The 26,230-nt window shown below is 39.0% G+C and overlaps 1 protein-coding gene across 1 annotated transcript in view; it reads left to right on the top strand.

Annotated features, from left to right (window-relative positions):
- Positions 1-8,386: 8,386 nt before the first annotated feature.
- ttll10 (tubulin tyrosine ligase like 10) overlaps positions 8,387-26,230 on the top strand; it is a 31,635-nt gene continuing 13,791 nt past the window's right edge. Inside the window, exons 1-7 of the mRNA XM_018096010.2 lie at positions 8,387-8,748; positions 9,041-9,096; positions 12,444-12,914; positions 19,327-19,477; positions 24,416-24,534; positions 24,956-25,062; positions 26,089-26,191. Of these exons, the coding sequence (XP_017951499.1) occupies positions 12,521-12,914; positions 19,327-19,477; positions 24,416-24,534; positions 24,956-25,062; positions 26,089-26,191 (874 nt within the window). The 5' untranslated portion in view covers positions 8,387-8,748; positions 9,041-9,096; positions 12,444-12,520. The remainder of the gene's footprint in view (positions 8,749-9,040; positions 9,097-12,443; positions 12,915-19,326; positions 19,478-24,415; positions 24,535-24,955; positions 25,063-26,088; positions 26,192-26,230) is intronic.

Here is a 26,230-nt window from a genome sequence, read left to right as displayed (position 1 = left end):
GTGCAGTCTCTTGGTGTGTATCCAGTATATTGCTTGGTGTTCTCAAACAGCTTGTACCAGCAATCAGGGAAAAGGCAACAAACAGAACACCCAGCAAAACACAGCTGCCCACATAGCATTAATCCTGATTCAGTCTTGTGGAATCTGCTATACTTGTTGCTGTGATATTTCTATCTAAGCATATTTCCCATGAGTGGCAGCTCAACACATGCTGTGGTCTGTTGCAAGACTGGCAGCTTATTTTCTATGCAAGTCTTCTCTCCCATAGAGATTTTTATAGTGCTGGGCTCTTAGAGGAGAGATGATAAAACCCAAGCCTGCACTGTTTGACATCTTCTAAGTACCCCTCTCCCTGCATCAGTGACGTGCCCCTTTCAGATTGGGTATTTACAATGTAGTACATCACAGCACTGTTGTGTAACTCACTGTAAGGCACCTGTCACATTGCTAGATGAGCCACAGAAAACAAAAAATAAGCAGTAGTGATAAGTAATCTGTCCGTAACTTTTTCTGACGTGACTGCAGCTTTGATGCAACTACAACTTTTGGAGTGGATGGAGTGGAATTAGTTTCTGCCAGTAGCATAAAATGTCCCTCGTCCCCTGGCCCACTCACACCACACCTTCTGGTCCTCACTGCACCACTTTTTTAAACATAGGAGGAGAGTCGGGGGGGGGCTATGATACAGCAGACCCTGCAGTCCAGGCCCCCCAGTAGGAGGCCCCCAGCGGGGTCTGTTGTATTGGTAGTTACACCACTGCTTTCTGTATATTTACTTCTAATTTAGGGTGCAGAGGTGTAGGTTCTGGAAGCTCAGCTGATTTCAGCCTAGAAATGCAATTCCCTGGACTATTTGAATAAACAGAAAAACACTGGTGCTTTACACAAATAATAAATAAAACATTCTAGTAAAACCTATTGAGGAAATATTGGTGCATTCTTAACTGTCCCCTGATACCCTAATACAGTGCTGTCCAACTTCTGCGGTGCCGAGGGCTGGAATTTCTCTAGCATACATGGTGGAGGACCGCTAATCGAAGCCAGTTTTGACCACTCCCCCTTTAAACCACACCCACTTCAAACCACACCCACTTTATCACAATGGTGGTAGTGCAGCAAAAACCCAAATGCTTCGTCCTCACTGCAGGGATATCAACCATCATTCATATGTGAAAGAATTATATTTTATCATTTTAAGACATACCCTTAAATCCATATGCCTCCTCCTCCCCTGTCTGTAGCACAGCAACCCCCAGTATATAATTACACACCTTAGGGACCATTCAATTGCTATTTCCAACTGCTAGCAAACTCCCAAAGCAAACCCCTGCCAAGTTCACCTACCACAGGCAGCATAGGATAGGCAGAGTATGGCACACACAGGCAGCACTCTGCCTGCCCTATGCTGCCTGTGTGTGCCATACTCTGCCTGCCCTACCCTACCTGTGTGTGCCATACTCTGCCTGCCCTACCCTGCCTGTGTGTGCCATACTCTGCCTGCCCTACCCTGCCTGTGTGTGCCATATCCTCCCTGGCCTATGCTGCAGGTGTGTGCCATACCCTCCCTGCCCTATGCTGACTATGTGCCATACTCTGCCTGCCCTATGCTGCAAACACACAGGCAGCATAGGCCAGGCAGTACATACAATGTCTGAGGTGTGAACAGGAGAACAATGTAGGTGACTACAGCCTGAGCCTGAGGTGTGAACAATGCAGGGGGTGAACAATACAGAGATTAAAATGTATGAACAACACAGAGGATTACATTTTTAAATAATACAGGGGGATTACAGCCTGAATCTCAGGTGAGAACCATGCAGGGGGCCAGTTAAACTCAGTACTGATACCATTTAAATCTTACACAAAGTTAAGCCATCAAAGCAGCCAGACAGGTGGGGGGCCACACAGAGGGGGGGGGGGGGGGGGCAATATTTCTGTGTGTATTTCTGCTCCAGTGCTTCTGATTTATCAGCCATACATAGGCAGAATTTCTTTTTGTAGGTCTCTCATTTCTTTAAGATTTCATTTGTGATAACTTATCAAAACAAAGCTAATCAGTAACTTTTATAGAATAAATGCTACAAAAGAGACTGAGGCTTCCTACAAACACACAAGGCTCTATGCCAAAGGAGGGGGGGCATCATTTCTTACAATACAAAAGGGCTTGTTAATATTCACCAGCACAGTGGGCAACTTGCTCCTCACTATAGTTGCACTATAGTGCTTCTCATTACTTCCTGTCTTCCTTTCTGAACTGGACTCTGCTGTGCCTATTTTACGCAAGGGAACCCTGGAGCTACCGCCACCTATAGACCAGGCAGACATATAAACTTTTTTACTGATTATTAATGAAGCATAAGCAAATTAGTTTAAATTTTGGCATATCAGACACAAGTGTGGTAGAAGCAGCACAGTCGCATCGAGAATTACCTGCATCCAAAACTACACCAGAATTCTGGGGAAAATTGTGCACTGTGGGAAACAAATTACACTCAAAATTGCACTTGCAGACATAAATGTGCCCTAAAGTGTTCGGGCATAGGTGTGTATTGTATTAAAGTTGGTTGACTGGCACTCAGGTTAATCAATGGCATGCATGCCTGGACTGTGGGAGGTGAACAGATATGAGAACTGTCTCTCAATAAATAGTAGTAGGGAGAAGCTAAATCACAGGTCTTGGAATTATATGAGGAACCTGTATGTGCAGGCAATGGATGTAAGTGGGGTACATGTGGCCAAGCTATGGCATATACAGTATTTAACTAAAGGTGCAACAAAACTCATCACATCACCAGAGGGACAATCTGCCACTGTTTATTTGAATAATATTTTTAGTGAGGTATGTAGCAACAGTTGGACTCTCACTTTCACACATTGATATAACAGTTGGACTCACTTTCACACATTGATATATATGCCTCTGCAAATCCCAAACAAATTCATAGCTATTGATGGATTTGCAAACTATTGCAAGCTCTTTATCAAATTTTGGTTAACAGGCCCCTATGTATCCAGAAGAAGGGGGATTTTAAACTTTCAGGAAAAAAACATGCATGAAGGTGTTTTTATATGTATTTGTTATGTTTTAAATCAGGAGTAGGCAAACCACGGCCCGCGGGCCTTTTTAATTTGGCCCGCCGACTCCGACCCCCTGAAAAGAATTTTAGGCCCTGATTGGTTGCACTCTGTGCGCATGATGTCAGCACGCACAGGGCGCAACTGTATAAAAGAATGCAGTGGGGAGCCGGGGGACAGAAACAGCCGAAGGACTGAGGGAACCGCAGGGAGCTGCAGGGGTGGAAGATGGAGGATGCTGGGGGGAGCTGGTGGGAGGATGCTGGGTGGGATGCTGGGGAGGAGCTGAGAGGCCCTGTGATTTCTGATGACAGCCATGGGCGTAATGCTGGCCCGGTCTGTCTGTAAGTCAATGTGGCCCCTGAGCCAAAAAGTTTGCCCACCCCTGTATTAAATGATTATTAATAAAGCATTTAAATATTTTTGTGGCATTATATAAGAAGGGCTGCACTGTATAGCCAGAGACAACTGTCTCTGTTTAGCCAAGGACCTTGATAAGATAATTTACCAAACTGACTTTCCAACCTTCATATATGGAATCTGTTTGATTCTAAACAAATGACACTTAATAACTTATTAATAATATCTTATTATCTTAGTTTAACCTAAGCTCCCAAGCAAATATATATCAGGCTTTGTATAAAGTTGTTCTGTTGTCTCCCTCTGGTGTCCATGCAGGCAAGCATCAGCCAAGGGGCCCTACAAATATTTCCAGCTACTTTTTTTTGTGGCACTTAAAACTGGACTAAAAAACAATAGAAACATTTCAGTACAAAATTCTGTAACTCCCTTAAGTAAACTAAATTTTTGGTTGATGATCAAAAATCTTCTCAATACTGTCTGCCACTAGGTATTTAGCCCTTAAGGTGACCTTACACGGGCCGATTCTAGCTGCCGATAACAGTCCCTTAGACCGATTTGGCAGCTAATCGGCCCATGTAGGGGCACCAACGTCGGGCCTGCCCGACCGATATCTGGCCTGAAATCGCCCAAATATCGATCGGGCAGGTTAAAAAATTATAGGTATTTCCCTTATACCTGTTGTTCTAATTCGATCGTTTGGCCCCAGGGCCATAGACCAAATTACCCTGGATTCGCTCAATATCACCCATCTGTAGGTGGGGATATCGGGAGAAGATCCGCTCGCTTGGCGACATCACCAAGTGAGCGGATCTGAAGGTGTATGGCCACCTTTAGCTAATGGAGAAAGAAATTGTTGCCTTTCTGTCTGATCTGATTCAGATTTGGTGCATGTTTAACCTGCCCTCACCAAATTGGCCAGCTTGAAGTATATTGCAATATATGGACAAACAATCCCTGTTTTGCTCAAAGGGGAGGGCATTTCTTGGTAGCTTAATGCACAGAATGTCTTAATGTCATATATATACCTGTATTGATAATGGGTGAGTGCAGAGGACATGTTGCTGTCTAACCTTCCGTCACTAACTAAATGTCATCAGATTTCCTCTCTAAATGTGGCCATACATTATAGGAATCGGTCGTTTGGTTTCAAAAGAAGTGGTCGGAGCGAGAACCGCATTAATGAGCTGATGCGGTCCCCGAACCAACTAAAAAAATCAAACCTTAGTTGGGTAGGGCCACTGGGGGTCCCAATACACAGGCAGATGAGCTGCTTAATTGGTATAAAGGACTCAAACTGGCAGCTTAAATATGCCTGTGTATGGCTACCTTTACTCTACTGATCAGAATATTCTCCTCAGCTACATGTTATTACTGTATGTGAAAGGCTTGCTTGGCCCACCTTTTCTTATCACCTCACATAGCCCTTCTGTAGCGTTAAAATATATATATATATATATAGAAATCTAGTGATATTGGTGCACACCGGGAATCATTTAAAACATAACTTTTATTATAATAAATACATTACGCGACAGGCCAACGTTTCGGTCTGTATCTGAGACCTTTATCAAGACCAAAGGTCTCAGATACAGACCGAAACGTTGGCCTGTCGCGTAATGTATTTATGATAATAAAAGTTATGTTTTAAATGATTCCCGGTGTGCACCAATATCACTAGATTTCTATTTTTAATGCTTAATTGGTAGCACCCGGGTCTATGGACTACGCTTAGGAGTGCTGAATCTACGTATCGTATATATATATATATATATATATATATATATAATACAATATACTAGAAGGCCAGGGAACAAGGACTGTCATTATTAAAAGAAACAAACCATAATTCTAAGCAACTTTCCAATATCAATTAATTAAAAATTATTAGTGCTATATTAGTTATTTGTAAATGTAATTGCTATAGAAAGCAGCATTTGCTGAACTCCTGGTTGTTACTTTTTAAACAATGTTGCAAGTGCCAGTCTCCTCCAGCAAGGCAGGTCTGTAAAATCTGCTGCTTGTGTTACATTGTTTCATATGCCAGAGACCCCAGGGCAGAGAACAGAAAGACAATGCTTTTAATAGCAACTATATACACAAATAACGAAAAACCGTTACAAATACAGTATGTAATGAATGTATTACAGCCTTTCTCTGTACCTACACCCAGAGCCATAGCGTTGGCCTAGGTGCAGGCACTTTTGGGGGCACATTTATCAAAGTACGATTGCTTTAGAATGCAAAAAAAACTCTTTTTTTTTGCAATTTTTTCGTTACTTTGTGCAACTTTTTCATAGTTTGCGACTATCTGCGCGACAAAATCGTATTTGTCACGCTGAGTATGAAAGTTTCGGATTCATTAAAGCTTCGTTATCGTGACTTTCCTTGGCCCAGTTTGGAGCTGCAGAGTGCCATTGAGCCCTATGGGAGGCTTCAAAAAACATGCACAGAAGGATCAAAGTCAGAAAGGTTTTCCTGCCATTTACGATCGTTCAGATATGAAAAATTTGTGACTTTCAGATCACCAATACTATATTAACCTGACTATTACAATTTGGCCCCTGGGGCCAAACAATCGAATTATATTGACGGTAATGGGGCAGTCAGTTCGGGGACCACATCAACGAGCCGATGTGGTCCCCGATCCGATCTGGGCAATTTCAGGCCAGATATCGGTCGGCCAGGCCCCTCGTTTCTGCCCCTACATGGGCCGATAAGCTGCTGAATCGGTCCAAGGGACCTTAATATGCGAGAGTATGCATTTAAGTGCTGAAATCTCTGTGCTCTGTGTGTCTGCACTTGGCCAATATAATGGCTTCGGGTGCAGGCACAGGGAAAGACTGATGCCTATATAGGGGCTGATTCTGTAGGCTGAGATTCAGCCCTGTGTGGCAAAAGCCTTATAATTAAACCTATGTAAACCCTATCCAGTAAAATATTCTGACAAAATTAAATTAATTTGTGTTTAATTATGAGGGCAACTGACTATACCATTTGATCTGATGATTATCTGTGATGCCTCATTAATTGTTATTCAGAAAAAAACTGTTTGCCCTACTGTTTTGCAAACTAATGTTTTACCCCCCCTCCCCCTGATAGAGACAAGTATAAACTTAAATGTAAGTAAGGTTTTGCTACCACTTAGTGATCCTTACCCTGGAAGAAAATACTTTATGATAGATCAGAAGTGGAAAATGTTGTCAAACCAGTCAGATATGATGTCTTACTCAAAAAGGAGAATTCCTGAGGCAGAACTACATACCCCTGAGGGGGTGCAGGCTAGCCCTGCTGTAATATAGGCCTCAGGAGGAGCAGACTGTAGCCAGACCAGGGAAAGAAGTACTTGCTAAATGAGCACCAAGGGGCACCCTCTTGCTATGTGCTATGAATTTCTTCCCCTCGTCTGTTGTAAATTATCCCTTAAGACTGCTTTAAAAAAAATCAATGCATTAAGTAGGGCTCAGAATACTCAAAACAAACTGACATAAGTCGCTTGTGATAGTGGGTGTCATTCACTTAATGCACCACGGTGGTGGATACGCAAATGTCCCGCTATAGCAACATGGAGGCATCCGGCACTCTGAAGAATTTCTCAAAGGTCAAGCATAAGTAAGAAAGAAAGAGTAATTAAGTAAGAAATTATTCATTGAAAACATTAAAAACTTCAACATCTCTGGTGGCTGTAGACATTTTGGGCCCTTAGTCATGGGCTAATCCACCACAATAGAAAGTGAACCAGGTGGTAGCTCCATGGTCCCCACAATAGCCTACCTTAATAAGTGCAGCACAGATGTGGCAAAAGCATTGGGCACACACATCACTATTACAAGGGAAATGATGTCAACTAGAGGTTTTTTTTTCATGCAGCAATTTCTAGGCTCAGTTGTTTCAATTTTGATGCATCGGATGCAATGCGTCCTCCCTTGGTGACCACAATTATGCTGGAATCATAGCAAAATACTACCTGAAATTGGAAAATAAATCTGCAAGTCAGAATGGCTATTTGTGTCTGCAACTGAATCGGCATCTAAACTGGCACTGACGATGTCTTTGCAGCACCTCAGAGGATCCCTATGCTGCTTAGGTTTGTCTAATTGTATGTACAATGATATATAAATCTCTATACCTTTATAGATTTAGCTGTCTATGCATATATACTTCTGGACACTACTAATTTCACATAGGGCTAAGTACAGGTATCAGACCCCTTATCCGGAAACCCATTATCCGGAAAGTTCCAAATTAAAGAAAGGCCATCGTCCATAGACTCCATTTTAATCAAATAATTCAAATTTTTTAAAATGATTTCCTTTTTCTCTGTACTAAAAAAACAGTACCTTGTAATTGATCCTAACTAAGATATAATTAATCCTTATTGGAGACAAAACAATCCTATTGGGTTTAATTACTGTTTAAATAATTTTATTAGCAGACTTAAGGTAGGAGAGCCAAATTACAGAAAGACCCCTTATTCGGAAAACCCCAGGTCCCGAGCATTCTGGATAACAGGTCCCATACCTGTACTTATCTGCTGTCTGGCCAGCCTAATGGAAAACTTCTGGTTCTATGTCATGTACAGAAACATCTAAATAAATATTAAGAATTTCAATATATATCTTTGTATTTTCACCTGCTGAATAAATGACCCGTCAACACTTTATGACTAAGCTGTAGCTAAGTAAACTAAGTAGCACGTTGTAAAACAGACACACCCAAGTTCACACAAAAAGGAACAACAGAGATACAATGGGAACACAAACTTTTCCCAAGCCTATGCCAAATATCAACCCTACCCGCCTCACTCCTTTAGTAAATAACACCAAATGGTTCTTAAATACACACCACGGCTGATTAACAGAAAATATATCAGCAGTATTTTGGCTAGTGGATAGTGTCACTATACAGCAATGGCCTCCTGTCTGTAGTTGCTAGGGGACAGGATGTTGTTAATAGGAAGGGGGAAGGGATAAGGAAAATAACGCTCCACCTTGTCAGGCTAGAGTTGTAAAAGTCTTGTGTCCTGGCAACCACAGACAGCCTCTGAAAGGAAATGAGGGCCTGCATTTACTGAATTTCTCAATAACAAGTACAGCCAGGTTAGTGTTTGACACAGACAAGAAGGAAATATCTGTCATGTACAGGTAGTGCCTGCGCAGTGAAAAGTGATTATGAAGCCGGCTGTCCAGTTACTTCTAGTTATGCTATAATACAAGATAAAGCAGCATAATCAATTGCCAGACAAAACTGAGGGAACTGGAGCTGAAGAAAATCAAAGCCCTTTATTATTTATGTGGAGACCCAAGTCCTGAGGTGAGACTGGAGCAGAGCCAGATATGTGTTGGTCACATCAAGGAATAGTAAATTATATATGGGATTATTATTGGGCTTAGACATAAACAGTTACTGTGCAATCAGAATCCTAAATCAAATAGCAATGTATTTTCAGTCAAACAGAACTAATTTCCCCAGAATATGTTTGAAATATTTGCCTCTCAAAATGAATTTCTAATCAATAAGATCAGCCACTGCATTGAATTAAAGGAAATTATATCATATTACTGGGTGCAATTAGTGCATGAAATATATTTTTATTCTTTTACAGATATGGAATGTGTAATTCAGTAACCCATTATCCAGAAAACTCTGAAATACAGCAAGGTAATTTTCAGGGTCATTTTAATAAATGGGTAAAAGGGGCAAAAGGACATCAAACCATAACTTTTTGCTATAACCAAAGCATCCCCTAGAAATGACTCCTCATTTTAACTTAACGCTGGAAAAGCTCAACATAACCATTTCTGTTTACTTTTTGTTATAACAAATGTTCTTTAGGGATTTTATTTTTTTTAATAAAAAGCTGGTGTTATGGTTTATCTGCTTGCAACACTGTTGGTCCAAGGAAGCGTGACTGGATATCATGTCTACTTCACTAAGGGGCAGATTTATCAAAATTTGAGTTTAGAGCTCAGCACAAAAAAGTACCCACTTTCCATTCATTCCATTGAAATTTAAAAGCATGTTTATCAATCAGTGAAAGTTTGAGTCTACAATTTGATAAATACGCTTCTAAAAAGCGTATTTATCAACTGAATAGAAAGTGGGTGAGTTTTTCTCTAGTGAGCTCTAAACTCACAATTTGATAAAACTGCCCCTTAGTATGGGCTATTTCTTTATTTTCTGCCTATATATATAGAGAGAGAGAAGAGATGACGGCACTCACAGGAATTTTCACACCGGAGACATCAGATGAAAAACAGTGGGACCCTGATGAAAGTTCCAGTGGGAGCTGAAACGTCGGACTGAATAAAAACCTCACTTTTGTTTTTCATCTGATGTCTCTGGTGTGAAAATTCCTGTGAATGCCGTCATCTCTTCTCTATGTACAAATTTACTACACTGCACTGACACCCAGGTAGCATCTAATACTTATGGTGTGCAGCTTTTTGACTGTCTGTACTTATATCAGTCTTTATAGTGTCTGCACTCCAAAGCTTGTAACCTTGCGGGTGCACAGCCAAATTTTGAGTATTTAGCAATAAATATTCTGTGACCGGCACACCCTTTAAAATCATCATAAGTTTATTATAGACATATTGTTTAAAAGAATCCGACGTTTCAGTCCTCAATAGGACCTTTCTCAAGGATGGAAGATGAAGATAAAGGTGACCATACACGGTTACTCCGATATAGCCCACCTTAGATTGGTGAAAAGATCCACTTATTTAGTGACCTTCGCCAAAGTATGTCCACTTAAGGAACATACTATGGTGATAGAAACAATAGGCTTTTATAAAAATGGGAATGTTTGAGTTTTCATTGGATCGGGGATTGCATCGGCTCATTGATGTGGTCCTCGGTACAACAGCATCTATACTCATTGTTGTAATTTGCTTGTTTGATCCTAGGGCCAATTGATCAAATTGAGCTGATATCTCCCACCTTAGGTGGGCATATCAAGAAAAGATCAGCTAGTTTGGTGACCTTAACAAACAAGCTAATTGTAACGTGTATGGCCACCTTAACAGGAAGAAGAGTGCGAGTAAAAGAGAGAACTATGCCCATTTATTGGCTGATGTGATCCAACATGTATGTGTGCCTTGGCTTGTTTGTGTGCATGATGAATCCTATAATCCCATGGGACAGCCCTTAGTATTGAAAATGGCAGTTTACTATTTAGGATTACCCAATGGAACAAACTACTAAAAAAGTATATTTTTATGAAAATGTTTTATTACTTGTAAGGAAACTTCAGGCGACTTCAGAAAACAAATTGCTATATATGTTTTTCCGCCAGTGATTTACTTTATTGCTGGCAGGAAACCATTTTGGGGAGATTTGTCGCCCGCAGTAACACAGATTTAATTGTGGGTGACAAATCTCCCCTTGTGCCCTGAGCCTTAAAGAGGGGGCTCTCACTGAGTTAACTTTTTGTATGTTATAGAATGCCCTATTCCAAGCAACTTTGCAATTGGCTTTCTTTATTACGTTTTTGAATGATTTGCCTTCTTGTTTTGACTTTTTTTATAGCTTTCAAATGGGGATCACTGACCCTGGCAGCCAAAAATTATTGCTTAGCTTGCTTTCTATGCATGACCTCTCCTTTCCATATTCACATCTCTTGTTCAAACAACTACCTGGTTGCTAGGGTAAATAAGATCCTAGTAACCAGATAGCTGCTGAAATACCAATCTGGAGAGCTGCAAAACAAAATGCTGAAAAACCATAAAAAATAAAGACCAATTGCAAATTGTCTCAGAATATCAATGTCTACATCATACTGAAAAGTTAATTTAAAGGTGAACTGCTCCTTTAAATGCAAAGCTGTTTATGTTTAGTAAATAATTAAATAAAGTATTGTATCAATAAAATACAATTTTTAAAGTAATAGTTAAAGGGGTTGTTCAACTTCAAATTTACTTTTAGTATGATTCAGAGAGTGCTATTCTGAGACAATTTGCAATTGGTCTTCATTTTTTATTATTTGCAGTTTTTGAATTATTAAGCTTTTTGTTCAGCAAACAAAAAAAAAAAACAAACATTTGAAAACTTGTTGAGAATACGCCATTCTGTAAGATACTAAAAGTTAACCTGAAGGTGAAGCACTCCTTTAACTGGAATGGAAGAATCATTGTCATCATCTTTGAAGAGGGACGTTCTACTGTGCAGTAAAACTGGTCTGGGCTGAAAGGAAAGCTCTGTTCAGTGCTATTATATTCACTGAGGAGTTCCTGACATATTGGCACCCCCCCCCCCAGTGATTATGACTTTCCTTGTCCTTAAAAACCCATAGGTTTTTTGTTAATAAAATAATAATAATAAAAGAACATGTTGATGGCCAGATTGCATTCATCAAAGAGGTCAAAGCTAGGGACAAGTGACCGTAACACAGGCTGACCAATTCATTTCAGACAATGTGCATGGTTGACCAAAGCAGAGTCAGACTGGGGTACCCGGGGCCAACTGGGTACCTGACTCAAGGGCCCACCACCTCTCCCTGCTCTGCCCCCAGCCACCGCCTCTGCACTGCTTACTTACTGTAAAAAAATAATGGTGGCTGTGTGTTCCACTTCGCAACGCATGGCCATCTTTATTCTTTCACAGCAAGTAAGCAGTGGAGCGGGAGCAGCTGGGGGTGTAGCTGGGTGCGGGCAGGTGGCAGGGCCCAAACCGGGTCGGGCCCACCTGTTTTTTTACCAGTAGCCCGGTGGTCCAGTTTAACCCTGAGCCTAGGGCCCTACACCTGGAGGTCAGTTCACAATTGTAACTGGCAAGAAAGCTTGGTTAGAATGTAGCAATAATACATGGGGATACATGAGTTTTCACCCTTGAGGGAAAAATGATAATTTAGTCTTAGGTTTACTGAATTTTCAACATTTTATAACATTTGGCTTCCTGTTTTTTTTAAACATCAAGGATATAATAAATCAGCGATAGCTATAATGTATAAAATATGAAAACAGACATCCATTTATACTGATATAATTTTTCTTTCTTGTTAACCTTAGTATTAAGTTCCAGCACAAGTTAAAACAACCAACGTGATGCAGTCTCTCAAACTACAATAGAGTAATTAAGTAGTAAAATGAAGATCAAAAATGGCCTGATGTCTGAGAGCCAAGAGGAAATGGGGCAAGAGGAAAATAGGAAAACTCCAGAAAAGAGTGGCACACCAAGAAATGGCACGGGCAGAACGGAGTGCAACACTGCAGGAGAGTCACAGGAAACACCTCTAAGGGGAAGAGTAAGGCAAAAGACTGATATTAATAAAGAAGGGAAAACAAGAGCAAAGTCTCCTAACAAATCAAAAACTCAAAGGGAAATTGTAAAGTCTGCAACTAATATGACAAAAACATACAAAGAGAAGAGTTTGTCTGTTGACTCCAAGTCTAAAGCAACATCTGTGGCAAAGCAGATACATCAGAATCTAACAAGCAGTAGGGGTGCAGAACCACAAGATTCATCCACAACTTCCAAAGGTGATTTCAGTTATTTAAAATGAAAAAATGATATAGCATTGAAAGGATGAAAATCTTTAACTCACTTTAACATTATAAAATTTAATTTTGTAATTTGTAAATTTATGAATGAAGGAAAACCGCATTTAGTGTGGTAATCCCAACATTACTGAAGGCTACACAGATCTGTCTATCTGCAAACTTTATGTCCAGACAGCCACTGATTTAAAGGGCAAGGAAAGGTAAAAACTAAGTTTTATCAGAAAGGTCTATGTAAGCACTTACAAAACTGCTGCTCTGAGTCTTCAGTAAAAAGAAAAAAACAATTTCTTTCCTTTTATTTTGTAAACATGATCTTCTGGGTCAGACTTCCTGCTCTCAGGAAAATCCTTTAGGGCACAGCACGAGTCTGCTCAGTTTGCTCTTCTCTCCCCCTCCCTTCTCCCTCTCCCACCTTTTTTCTCTCCCCCTCCCATCTCTGTTTAGTAATCTGATCTTAGAGCTGTTCCACAGTGTGCAGGCATAGAAGTACTGTAAAGTCAGACCAAGCTTAAATGGCAGTTGCTATCTTATACAAATGGAGGGAGCTTCTATGACTGTTTATGTCTGTATTGTAAATAATTTTACAGAAACAAAAATAACCTTTTTACAGAAGAAATTTTTTTTGTGTTTAAATGTCCCAGGTCTTTGTTATATCCCTGCCAGGGACCATTGTTGCCCAATGTTAGCAAAATTAATATAGAAAAAAGGACTACAAATACATCCTCATGCTAATTTCAGGGGCACTGCTGCCATGAAAAAAGTTGATGCAGCACCCCCAAAATTACCAGGGGCAGTAATAATCTTCTCCTGGTAACTTTAAGAGCCAAATGTCCCATTTTTAAACCAGAAATTTGGCTTTTCTAGTGCAGAGAGCACAATTTTGCTCTTTTCACTAGCCTGCAGCCCCCCCTGGACCCCTTATGTCAAAGGAAAGGTAAGCCCTGTGAGGTGGGGGAAGCAGCATAGCAAGAGCCACCTCAGGGCGACTCCAGGGTGAAAATTCACCCTGGCTAATTGTATACTTTGTTTGCAGATCATCAGTAACAACACCCCTTTAAAACTATCCCAAACTATTTTTTATAGGCAATATACACAAATAAGTCCAGTAAAAAAAAATGTTTCATCATTTTTATGTAAATATGGTTTTGTCAATTTTACATTTTAAAGAAATTAGGCAAAGAATGGACAATTATTCTTTTTGCTAAATAAGTCTGCAAAAATACCGCAAAGACCATTAAAATTTAGTGCCACTCTCTTTTTTACCCTGCATCAAGGAAAGCAGAGTAATTTTAAGGCCTTGATGGGGCCTAGGGAAAAATTCAATAGGTGGGTCCCCTTTATCCTGCTGCATGCAGTGTGGTAACATTTTTGACCACACCAACTTTTAGGCAACACCCCTAAATACCACACCCATTTTGCCAAGACATAACTCATGCCAGTATAATTACTATAGAAAATGGACCCCAGACATGCCAATGTAATCCTTAAATTAAATGGATAGCAAAAGAACCCCCAGCATCACATGCTAGTATAATTACTACAGAAAACCCCAGCTGTGCAGTATAATTACTTTGGAAATGGCCAATGAGCACTCCATTAATCCCAAACAAGCCAGTAAGATCACTGGAAAATGGCCAATAAACACTCCATTAACTCCACACAAGCCAGTAAAATAAGTGAAAAATAGCCAATGAGCACTCCATTAATGCCACACACCAGTGCGATCACTGATAAATAGCCAATGCTCCATTTACTCTACACATGCCAGTAAGATCACTAAAAAAAATCCAATGAGCACTCTATTACCTCCCCACATGCCAGTGAGATCAAAAGCATTACCTACTCTTCATCCAGATATTGATCCAGCCGGCCTGTCAGAAGGCCCCATACATGGGCAGATAAACTGCTGACTTGATCTGAATGGGTTGAATCAGCAGCTTAAACCTATCTGTGTATAGCCATCTTAAGATTACTTTCTCATGATGGACGTGTGGAACTGGTGGATGTCGTCTGCTCCATTAAGGACCAAGCTATTGATTTAACAAGATTTGGAACAATAAAGGGAGTTGATTCATGCAGAATTTTTCTTTGATACTTGAAGCCAAAAAATACATCATTGGGTTTTTATTTGCCTTCCTATGTACCAACAGAAATGAAATCAAAGGTTGTACTTCATTAATCTTATATCTTTTGTCAGTCTCAGAAACTCTGTAACTATGTACCTTTCTGTGTTTATAAATATATGCACTAGATTTAATGGATTTGGCAGATCTGATAAGCAGTATTGCCTCTAGCAAACACCCTTTAAATACTATTTCTGCATACAGCATACAAAGAATTAAATCAAATCAATGAGTACATGGAGAATGTGTATGTTTTTCTATTATTTTGAAGAATCATCTCTTTTAGCAATAACAGCCTTACATTGTATGGTATGTATGTGTACCAGCTTTGCACACCAACAGTGAAGTCTTGCAGTGGTAGCATCATGCTGTTGGGATTCTTTTAGTCAGCAGTGACTGGGCATTTTGCCAATAGAGAATGCAGAATGGAAGGTAAAAAAAAAAAAAAAAAATACATTTGAGGTCCTTTTCCATTCTGCTTGGGAAAAAGTTCATCCTTCAGTAGAACAATGATCTCAAACACAAGGCCCAAATAACATTGCAATGGTTCAAGGACAAAAAAAAAACACATTTACTGCAATAATTCATTTGGTTTTGATCTCAATTCAATTTAGAATCTGAAGCTTTATTTCAGAATGATCATGAACAACTTGGAGCAAACCTGACAGAAAAATAGGCCAAAGACACTTCCACACAGCAAAGTTGGTACATAAATACCCCAAAAGTGAAAAATACGCTTTTATGATATGAGCTCATTCAGTTAAGCATATATTAAAATACATTTTTGAACTGTCAAAAATAAATATACATTGTATATTTTTATGCAAACAGATCAACAGATTGAAAGTATACCATGCCTCTGACTGGTATGAATTGTCTGTTGGTACAATTTTCGGACCATGTATGGGCTCTGTATTACCATCCTGACAATTTTCGTAGCATGGTGAACTGTCGTTTAGTCGATCGGACAGTTTCAGTAGGATAACAATAATATTAATGCATGTATTGTGTATCTGATGATATCCTTGGGTGAACTACAATGTATTTTCAGAACGTAACCAACATACAATTGTTGTTTGGTTATTATTATTGGTCAGAACATCATACAATTTACTATTTTTAGGAATTTAATCCTACAATTTCAATCTGATTGTTAGTTTTAGATCATAGCATTAAAATATACAGTTTATAACCTAAAGTTCTGCAAATGGTAAAGAGCATTCCCATAGGCTGGCTGGAAGTGGTAATACTGATACAAAGGTTCTTAGTCCTATATAGGACAAACAAAAAAACAGATATAGCATTTTCATCAATTGTTAATCATTATTATGGGCAGTAGTGGATTTTAAAACAAACAAAAATAAACACTTATGTTGCTGAATTAGCTAATGGACACAATCCTCTACGATGGCAGAGAAGGATTCAGAAAAACTGTGAGCTAAAGCATTTAGATTTTTTTAAATGAAAAGGCCATTAATTTTCAATAGTTTGGCAGAAAACAGTTGGCACGGTGCTGAGGGACCCATTAAACAAGAAGAGATTATGTTCTGGCCTTCACCATGTGCTCAAGTGATACAGGAGAAAGGCAGGAAAAGAAGGCAGCTAATCAGCTTTACAGCAGCTAAAGCTCGTTATTTCTAAGTCCACTGATTAAAAAGCAAAGAAAAGAGCAGTGAGCTTCCTCATTATGTTCCAAGGTGAGTCATAGCAGCTTCGCTAGGCCCTGGCTAAACCTATTTTTAGACTGCTCCATGTCTTATGCTTTTCTGATTATATATTTTAAACTGTTTACAGTAAACTGAAGGGACAAAAAATGGACTTGGTTGAAAGAGTTATAGAAAATTCCCATTTGCTAATAAAAGTTTTGCAAGCTGGTCTGAAAAAAATAAAGACAGATAATACTGTTAGGGATCAAAGCTTAATAATAAATCTTACAAAATTTATTTGGAGAAATACTGCTATATGGAATTGTATTGGAATTTAGACACAACAACTAAAACAACATAAATATCCCAAACAGACTTTAATTTGTGAAATTATGGGGGGTATTTACTAATGCTTAATATTTTTTTCATGATTCATTATGTGACAAAATCACAACAAATATGAAAGCAAATATACACCATGCAAAATAATGTAGAAGTCAATGGCAATTGTCCCTTTTACAACTAGATCTTTCTTTGTTTTATGGTTTTAGAGGTTTTTGGGTTTTTTTGATGCTGTCATCTGTGCTACAATATGAAAAAGTAACTGTTTTCACGTTTTTCCCATGGCTTTTTTTCATTCAGATCTTTTAATAAATGACTTACATTTGTGGAAATGAGTTTAGCTGTGGTTTCAAAAACTTCCAAAAAACACGAAAATGAGAATGCAATAAAAGGGCCTCCCAAGCACCAGTAACACCAGAAATGAAAATGATTAATTTGTCCTGATTTAATATTTACCTCTGTCTCCTATAGGTAAAAATATTTTCTTTGAAAAAAAAGGTTCAGATTTTTACTTCATCACATTTACAGGCCCTAATATATGTGGGCATTTATTTATGCCTATTTTTCATTGGTTTACATGTGTCCAACTTCAGTTGCCATACTTTCAGAGACTGTACTGACTATTAGGCAAATGGGGTTGGGCAATTTCATAAAAGGTTGGGATAAGAGGGAGCAGGTATGTTCTCAGCTAGGTTGGTGAACCACCAGCCTTGTGGCAACCATAGTTCTGCAAAGAAACAAGTGATAACAAAGCCCATTGGTTACATTTGTCCCTGTACCCATGGCACTGTTAAGAAACTCCCAACAAATCTGACATGCATTCACCTGCATTCAGTGGTTCAATGCAATGCTGTGGGTGCAGGAAACAATAGAACATAATAGGGTCTGGTAAGTCGTGTTGTTCCGTGTGGTGGAACGCTTTAATTCAATTAATTAATTGAATTAAAAAGCCACTTAATGGGAAAACAAGAGTAAACATGTGTAAAGGCCCTAAGGAACTGCCCCAAATTTTAGTAAAAAATAATATGTGAATACTTTCCTTAGTGTTACTAGGCCGTTAACATTGCCCCCCCCCCCCCCCCCAGTTAAGAGATGATTTCCTGACAGAGAAGCAGATGCAAATAGACTACAGTTACTACCGTGACGTACAGGGGAAGTACTTCACAGAGAAGGGAAGGCATTCAGTCTCATAAACCTTTATTAGTAATTCAGTCTGCCCAGAGAGGAACAATTAACTCTATGCAATGGCCTAATCTGATTCACTAGGTATTTTGCTTTTAAAAAACAATTTAACAGCTGGCTATACAAATAAAAAGCTGGTAGCATGGCTAAAATTTAAATTTCTATCAAAGCTTGTATACCCCTGACAGTCTATATACTGTAAGATGCAGGACCAGATCACATACAGTTCAGACTGTCAGATTTTATAAACAACTGGAATTGGGTTGATAATTTTAGGGTTTGTCTGTGGGGAGCCACAACACTAGGGGATAGTAGTCTACTGAACACAGTAAATGGTGTTCATTTATTTTATAAAGAAAGAATAAGGTGTGGTTTTGGATACTGATCATCCCTCAAACTGTCAAATATTTAACTTCTTGTGGCATAAATATTGAAAAGGCAGTGGAATACATTTATGTGCATCAGTCAATAAGAATTCACCACCATCTATGGTGAGCTCTATTTTGATAAATCTGCCTCTTAGTGTCTTTTATTACATAACACCAGAGCTATCAGCTGATATTTTTTGAGCCTCTGGTAAGGAGCACAAAGTATGTAACCTGCTAGCAAATTGTCTGCTAACAGATGCAGCTGATTTCTTTTTCTGTTGATATAAGGCTGATGCCACACCAGGCGTATGGAGTATATTTTCGGCAAGCTGAAAAACGCTTGCCGAAAATATGTGCCATATGCACCATATGCCCCTACCTGTGCCTGCACCAGAATGAATGGAATACACTCGGGTGCAGGTACATGTAGCCGATATCCGCATAAAAATGCGAGAGAATGCAAAGTCTTGCGTTTTTATGCGTATTTTGGCTACATGTTCCTGGCACAGGTAGGAGCGTATGGCGCATATTTTCGACAAGAAGTTTTCAGCTTGCTGAAAATATACACCATATGCCTGGTATGGCATCAGCCTAAGATGCAAGATGCAAGGGAGTCATAGTAATGCTGTTCTACAAACGAATAGAAATAAAATCAAGATGTTTTCTTTACTTTATAAACTGAAGTAATAAAAAAGAATTTATCTTTTGTCTCCCTTTTAAAACCGAACAGCTGGATTTGTTTGTGATCTTGAACTACTGGATGAGTCTAAGCCAGAAGCAGCTGCAGCAAAACTAAAAAGTCCCCCTGGGGAGAAGAAGCATGAAGATCCGAGAGGGCAAGGCCCATTCTTTTATATTGGGGGTGGCAATGGGGCACAACTGTAAGTACCATTCTCATTTGTATTGCTGTGGAGAGAGGGACCATCAGTAGATAGGGTGTTTCCAGAGCAAAGTATGAGAACAGCTAGTTATGATACATAACTGAATGTGCATACCCTTAGAGGAACAGTAATGATTAAAAGGAACTAGAGATGTTCAAAGCACCATTTCTCCATTTAACCTTCACTGTATGTTGGAGGGCTATATTTGAAGTAGCTTATGTGACAATATCGCTAAGGTAAACTAGCAGTTTCACTGTACAAAACGTATTTGGGTTTTTTAGTACCACAGCATTTGTTTCAGATACCTAGGCCAATGTTTTAGACTATTTTTTTTTCATTATCTGGTACCAAACATCTTGTAGGCTTATAACCAACAGACAGCTTGGCCTAACACCCACAGAGGGCATCTTTGGCTTTACACACTGCAATGTATTTGCCAGATTTCCAGGGCCTTTGCACCTGTTGCAGGACTAACATGCCGGTGCAAAACATGGAGTGGCAGCTTTGGTTATGCTGGGTGCTATGCTGCCTATGTAGGTCTTAATTTTTTTGCAAAAATGTGTTGGCCAGGTGAGGTAACATGAGAGGTCCTAGCCCAAAGCTGGCTGCACTATGGGCAGTGTGCCAGAAATGTGTACAATGTGTTCATACACATGGATGGAAAAATTGGATCACTACATGTAAAAGCAACTCCAAGGAGGTCAGCTGACAATCTGAATTCATTGTGTGCCTCATTTGAAGAGTAGTGCTTAGTAGAGCTGTAAAATCTTCTATATTTCCTGGGAGTCTTCTAGATTTATATACGAGACACAAATGGAATAATTACTTGGTTGGGAAGTAATGGGTCATGATATAACATAATGTGATGAGGTATAACTAGGTGTGGTCTTGCATGGATGGTCCATATCAAAATATCTCTTGGACAGTGAGGTCAGTGACCACCATGTTGGACTCTTCACTTTCAGTCTCTAGAATTGTACACTGGAAACTAATCTGCCCCTTTCTTTTGGTGTGCCTGCTTCTTGTTTGTGCACGGACCAAACCTGAGGCTACCAATCCCACTGAGAAGCTCAACCTTAGAAAGTTCTCTAAGAGGGAGAAGAATCATTCTTGGATCCTGGGTTGGGGAGGGAAAGATGTGCAGAGGCCCTAGAGTCGTTAATTTACTTTACTAGTCCTATAAAGGAAAGGTAAAATCACTAGGGGGGGGGGGGGGCATTAGGCACCTGTTGTCATCTTCTTTCTTCTCTGTGATGTCCCCTTCAGCAATTCTGCAGGGCAGATATGTAGTACAGTAACAGTTGTAGAAAGTTGAGTGCATTTACCCACAAAAGCTAAAGATGACATTTGGAGGAGTGGAAAATGATTGTGGCATGGTGGTCAACAGGAGTGTAAAAACAGAGGAAGCAGACCCTGTGGTTGCGGTGGGACCCAGTAACTTATCCCACTGATGGCCATTAAGAAGTACCAGCAAGGACTAACAGGTCAATGACAAGAATCAATGAAGGGGAGTTCCTTGCCCCCCCCATTATTCAGTTATTTTACTATTCCTTTAAAAATGCTTTGGTCAGAACAGTCAGATGCACAGAAAGTTTTGCAAATATTTAAAAGTGGCTGTTATCCCGCATTTGCATTTCCTACAGACATAGTCTACAGTGTATATCTCTTCTTGTGTCTTATTACAACAGTGTGCCCTCTGCTGGTTCCTTGCAGATGTCAGGAAAACAAAGAAACAAAAGAAAGTTTATGAGGAACAGACAAAAATACTGGGGATTCAAAATATCCTAGAAGCTAGCCATAAACACACAAAAAGAATCATATTTATGACTTTCTGTGTGTGTTTGGCAGCCTGCCTATCCAATCCAATATTAATGCCCTATTTATCAGTCAGTTTAAGATTTGGACAGGTTTGAAAATGTCATCTGCTTATTCCCCATGTCACCCAGTGCACTGGTGATGGGGAAGTTAAGAGGAGCCATAGTCAGGGTTGCCACATTTTCTGGAATAAAAAATAAGCTATTTTAATTGTTGCCATCAAGCATAATTTTAACAATATCGCTAACTTAATTTATTTAAGCTTTCTTCTGTATTTGGTGAACCATCTTGGGAGCTGAAGGTTAAGGGTGTCAGCTGACTAAAGTCACACCAATTTGTAACCTAGGGTAACAGGACCAGTCACTATGTTTCAGATCAGAGAATGTTGGCTTGGTAAAGGTAAAATTCTGGATGAGCTTCAAAGTTCTTTTCATTGTGTACTCAGGCAACACCGGATAAGTGCACTTCTCACATGCCACTGTATAAGTTAGAATCACCTAAAATATGGCTTACTTGCATTATTGTGAGGGACGATTTATGGAGCCAACAGGCCCATGGCAAGAATTATATTTGTGGGCCCCCTACCACCGTACAAAATGTATTGTAAGCAGACTACCCTTAAGCAGAACTTTCTTTTCATATTTATTTTTCTTTAATTTTTCAGCTGTGCTGTAATTCTTACCAATGAAGTAAAACAAGGGGTCTGGCCTTTTTGCCCATTTATTAAAATGGCCCTGATTATTGTTGCCTATAATATGGGAAGCTGATTTTAGGCAACAATCATACCAGTTTGCTACATTTTTTAATAACTACACCAAAGTGTCATATGCAACTATGCTAATCATTTGGCCACTGCTACTTTTCAGAGAAAAGAATGTTGACCAATCTTATGCTGTAAAATAAGCCTAAACAGTAAAAGTTGTAAAAGTTTAGTTGTTTTTAAATACAGCAGTGCACTAGCAGTAATTACGTTTTTTAAAATTGCTTTCTATTTTTTATGTTGATTGTTTTATTTTTCACCATGTTTCCCTGAATAAATTCTTGTAGTTGGGGAGCATACACTGTAAATTGGTCTAATGTGCTACATTTGTGGCATTAAGATATGTATAATCCCTGAGATTCACTAAAGGCAGCAGTTATAATTGATACAAGCAGTTGCTAACATTGCTACTGAGAAATGTATCAACTCCTGGGAAATTGTAACAGTCCAGAGTTTGCGCCTGGATTACTGAGTTGCCAGACTGATACAGCAGAGAAAGGAACATTAACCTTTAAACTTTAATATTAGCAAAATGGTCAAACATAAAAACTACAAAGCAAGTGAGAAAATTATTTCTGGTGTACTGAGCTGAACAATCCCTTTAAAGCCAACATGTAGACAATATTTGGGCACTATTTCTTTTCAGGGAATTGTGGAGCTCCCTGGGCAAGTAATTTCAATCTTATTAAGGCTGTTTATAAGGGAAACAGGCCAGGGTTCCAGGATTTTCTTAAAATGAGGCACAGGGATACATATGGTGTTGACATCTTTCTTGCCAATCAATCTGGAATAAGTCCAAAGTAATTCTTGTGGGACTGCTAAGTGTGTAAACTTCTGCTATCTTTGTCTCCTCCAGTATATATTGTATTGGTCCTTAACAATAAATGCATATTTCAATGGCACACCCATCTATTTATTCATCATAGAGTGCCTTGCGTCATTATACAGAACAGTTTGCGTGGCTGATAAGTCTGTGTTGCCATGTGTGTCTATAGCAGTCTCCAGTAGTGCTAGGAATGTCCAATAAAGTCTCTGTTATGCACCCTATATCTGTCTAGATAGAGAGCAGCAGAGGTGTTAATTGTTATTGTTTGTTCTAGAATGACGCTTTCACTTTTATCAATAGTGTGTGGCCATCTTGAAGTTAACAGACATTTACAGACGCATGTGCCTGTTTGCACAGTGTGCTTGTTTCACTTCATCTCATAGGCAACTGACACAGCCAAGTCCTTCAGCCGCTGTGTGATATAAACACCGGTCAGCCTTGCCGACAGTTAATGTTCCCTGTTACCAACCCAAAACAGTCCCATTGTGACACTGCAAAACAACGTATTTAAAGTGAACTACAACAATATTAATATCTTTTATTTTACCAAAGTTACATATACCTCTGCATAAAAGGAAAAATAGTGTTGAAAATTTGAGAAACCGTGTTTCTTTATTATTCAGACAGATGTAGAACTCTCAGCTTTTGAAAGAATAAACACTAGAGGATAATTCTAGTGTATCAAAGCCTCAGTCTCCAGGTACCTTTCTCAAGGGATGAATGGAAAGAAACAAGCTCTACAAATAATCCAGTGCCATCTGGGAGTCTTAGAAATAATTTCTGTTTACTCATGTATGGAACTTGTAAGCAGGCTTATAGGCACTAGAATCCTCAGATCCTCAGCTTTTGTGCAATACCAAACAGAGTCAAAATAAAATGGTGGTGTTATTTGTTCTTAATATATCTGCTACACTGTTACATTGGCACAATGATGCCACTATAGCTGCACACACATCTGCAATGTGCAATTTCAGAGACAAGTCACCATGTTTTTTTTCACCTACAATGCAGTGTTTTTTTCCCATGATTCCAGCATAATTGCAGATGCTAGGGGGGAGATACAGTATGCCTGGCAAACAGCATCAGCATTACACTTGCACGTGATTTTATAGGCAAAATGTATGCTGGAACCCTTAAAGTTGGGCACCTGATTTCTAATTGTATAGATGCAAGTTCATCAATTGTGTTACTGGGTTCCTAATATCATTCCTATATTCCTGTACATGTATCTCAGTATATTATGTATTTCAGTATATACTGTTCACTTCATATTGAGAATTTCAGGCAGTACATTCTCAATTTAATCTATAGATTAAATTATAGATTATAGATCGCCTTAGTGCTGATGATGCAAATTAGCCATGGGAAGCTACATTTTTACCCAGAAATCTGTTTTAAGTCTCTTCAGACTGAAATGGACACTTGGTCTACGGTAAATTACTTGTATAAGTCAAGGATTCAATAAGAATGCATTGATTTTATATGGACCAAAGTTGTATATGTAGGGGGAAAAGAGAATTCTGGTTTTCTTTTGCAGTGTTACCGCTTACTGTGTTTCCAAAGGCTGGCAACGCATCTATGACAGCAAAAGAGAGGATTACAGGCTGAAATGGTGTGAGCTCAAGAGCTCCAACACATATTATGTGTTTAAGGCAGGTAAAAAAATGTTTATTTGACTTATTATTATTTGATTTTGATTTATACATAGCTGGGTTTTTATATATCTGTCTGCAGGACCTGTCAGTATGTATGTATGTATGTATGTATAACTTTATTTATAAAGCGCCACAAGGGTATGCAGCGCTGTACAATCTTACAGAATACAAAATTACACACAGGGAGGACAAGTGATATAATAAATAAATACAATAAACAGTGGATGAAACCCATAATGATATTTTGGCTGCTAAAAAATATCATTAAAAAATTCCAGTTTATATTCAAACTTAGAAAGATTCTATAAAATGCCACATTATATGATATAAATTGTCTGTTGGCTAAGTATTCATTCTGGGGGTATAGTTTTTTTTAAGGCTCATACAACAGCTTTTAATTCTCCAGAGTTCTCATTTTTTAGGTGAACAACTTGTATATCAGATACCCAACAACAAGCTACTTACAAGTAAAATTGGGCTCTTGAACAGCCTGCGAGAATATGAACGAGTCATGCAGAGGCTTAACAGAATCAGGCAAGCAATAAATTACTATATTCATGTATATGTCTTCCATTAAGAAAACAAACCACCTTGCCTAATTGTAATCATAATCAGTTAGCTTACCATCTTCTGTTTTGTAGACCAGTGTTGGCAAATGTTTCTTCATTGGTGTCTTACCTACACCACACACATCACCTGATTTCAAACAGGTGATATGTAAGTACTAAGTGCTGTTTGTTTGACCTGTAGCATGTAGATGTATACCTTTTATTATATTAGCTTTACTAGGGTACCTAGGGCCCACCAAAGAACCCGACCTCAAGGGCCCATAGTATACTTATATCTATCTCAGAAGGGCAGCAGAGTCAGAGTGGCAGCATGCATGGGGCACACAAGAAAACAGTGTGGCCCACCATATCTGGGGCCCACAGGGGCTTTCCCCAATATTCTAGTGGGCCAGTCTGACCCTGTTCATATTGGTCTATTTTCTTTATCATTCTAGGAGAATTTAAAGCGCCAGTAACACCATGCTCACTTGGGGCCCATTTATCAATGTACGATTGGTTAGAATTACAAATTTTTTTTCTTTTAGAACTGTGCATATTTTCTGCAATTTTTTCATTAATTTACGCAACTTTTTTGTGCTTTGCGACAATTCGTGACAATTTGTGCATCAAAATTGTATTTTTCGTGCTTTGCGACAATTCGTGCAACAATTTGTGCGACAATTTGTGCGCCAAAATCATATTTTTCATGCTTTGCAACAATTCGTGCAACAATTTATGCAACAAAATCGCATTTGCTGCAATGATTGCGAAAGTTTCGAAATTTTCAGATTTAAACAAAAAGAATCGTATTTTGTGATTCGGATTCGTACTTTGATGAATGGGCCCCTACGGTAGTCTCTGCTTTTTAACATTTTGTAAATTACAGAATAGATATATGTAGTGTGGTATTGCGAAACAATAGCACAACATTCTGGAAACTGATCGTCAGCCATTTTGTTTTTTTAAGATTGTGCAAACAGATAGTTCACTGTTATGTCTTTTTTCACTTTCCTTTCCATAATAGGGTGCTGAAAATGTCAGATTTTTTCCCTGAAACTTTCCGCTTGGATTTAAAGGAAGAGAGGGAGACTTTCTTTTCCCTTTTTAAAGGTGAGAATACTTGGTCAGACATGAATGTTTATTTGAAAT

Source organism: Xenopus tropicalis, chromosome 7 (assembly GCF_000004195.4).
Source record: "Xenopus tropicalis strain Nigerian chromosome 7, UCB_Xtro_10.0, whole genome shotgun sequence".
Lineage (NCBI taxonomy): Eukaryota > Metazoa > Chordata > Amphibia > Anura > Pipidae > Xenopus > Xenopus tropicalis.
This window is presented reverse-complemented; position numbering and strand designations above follow the sequence as displayed.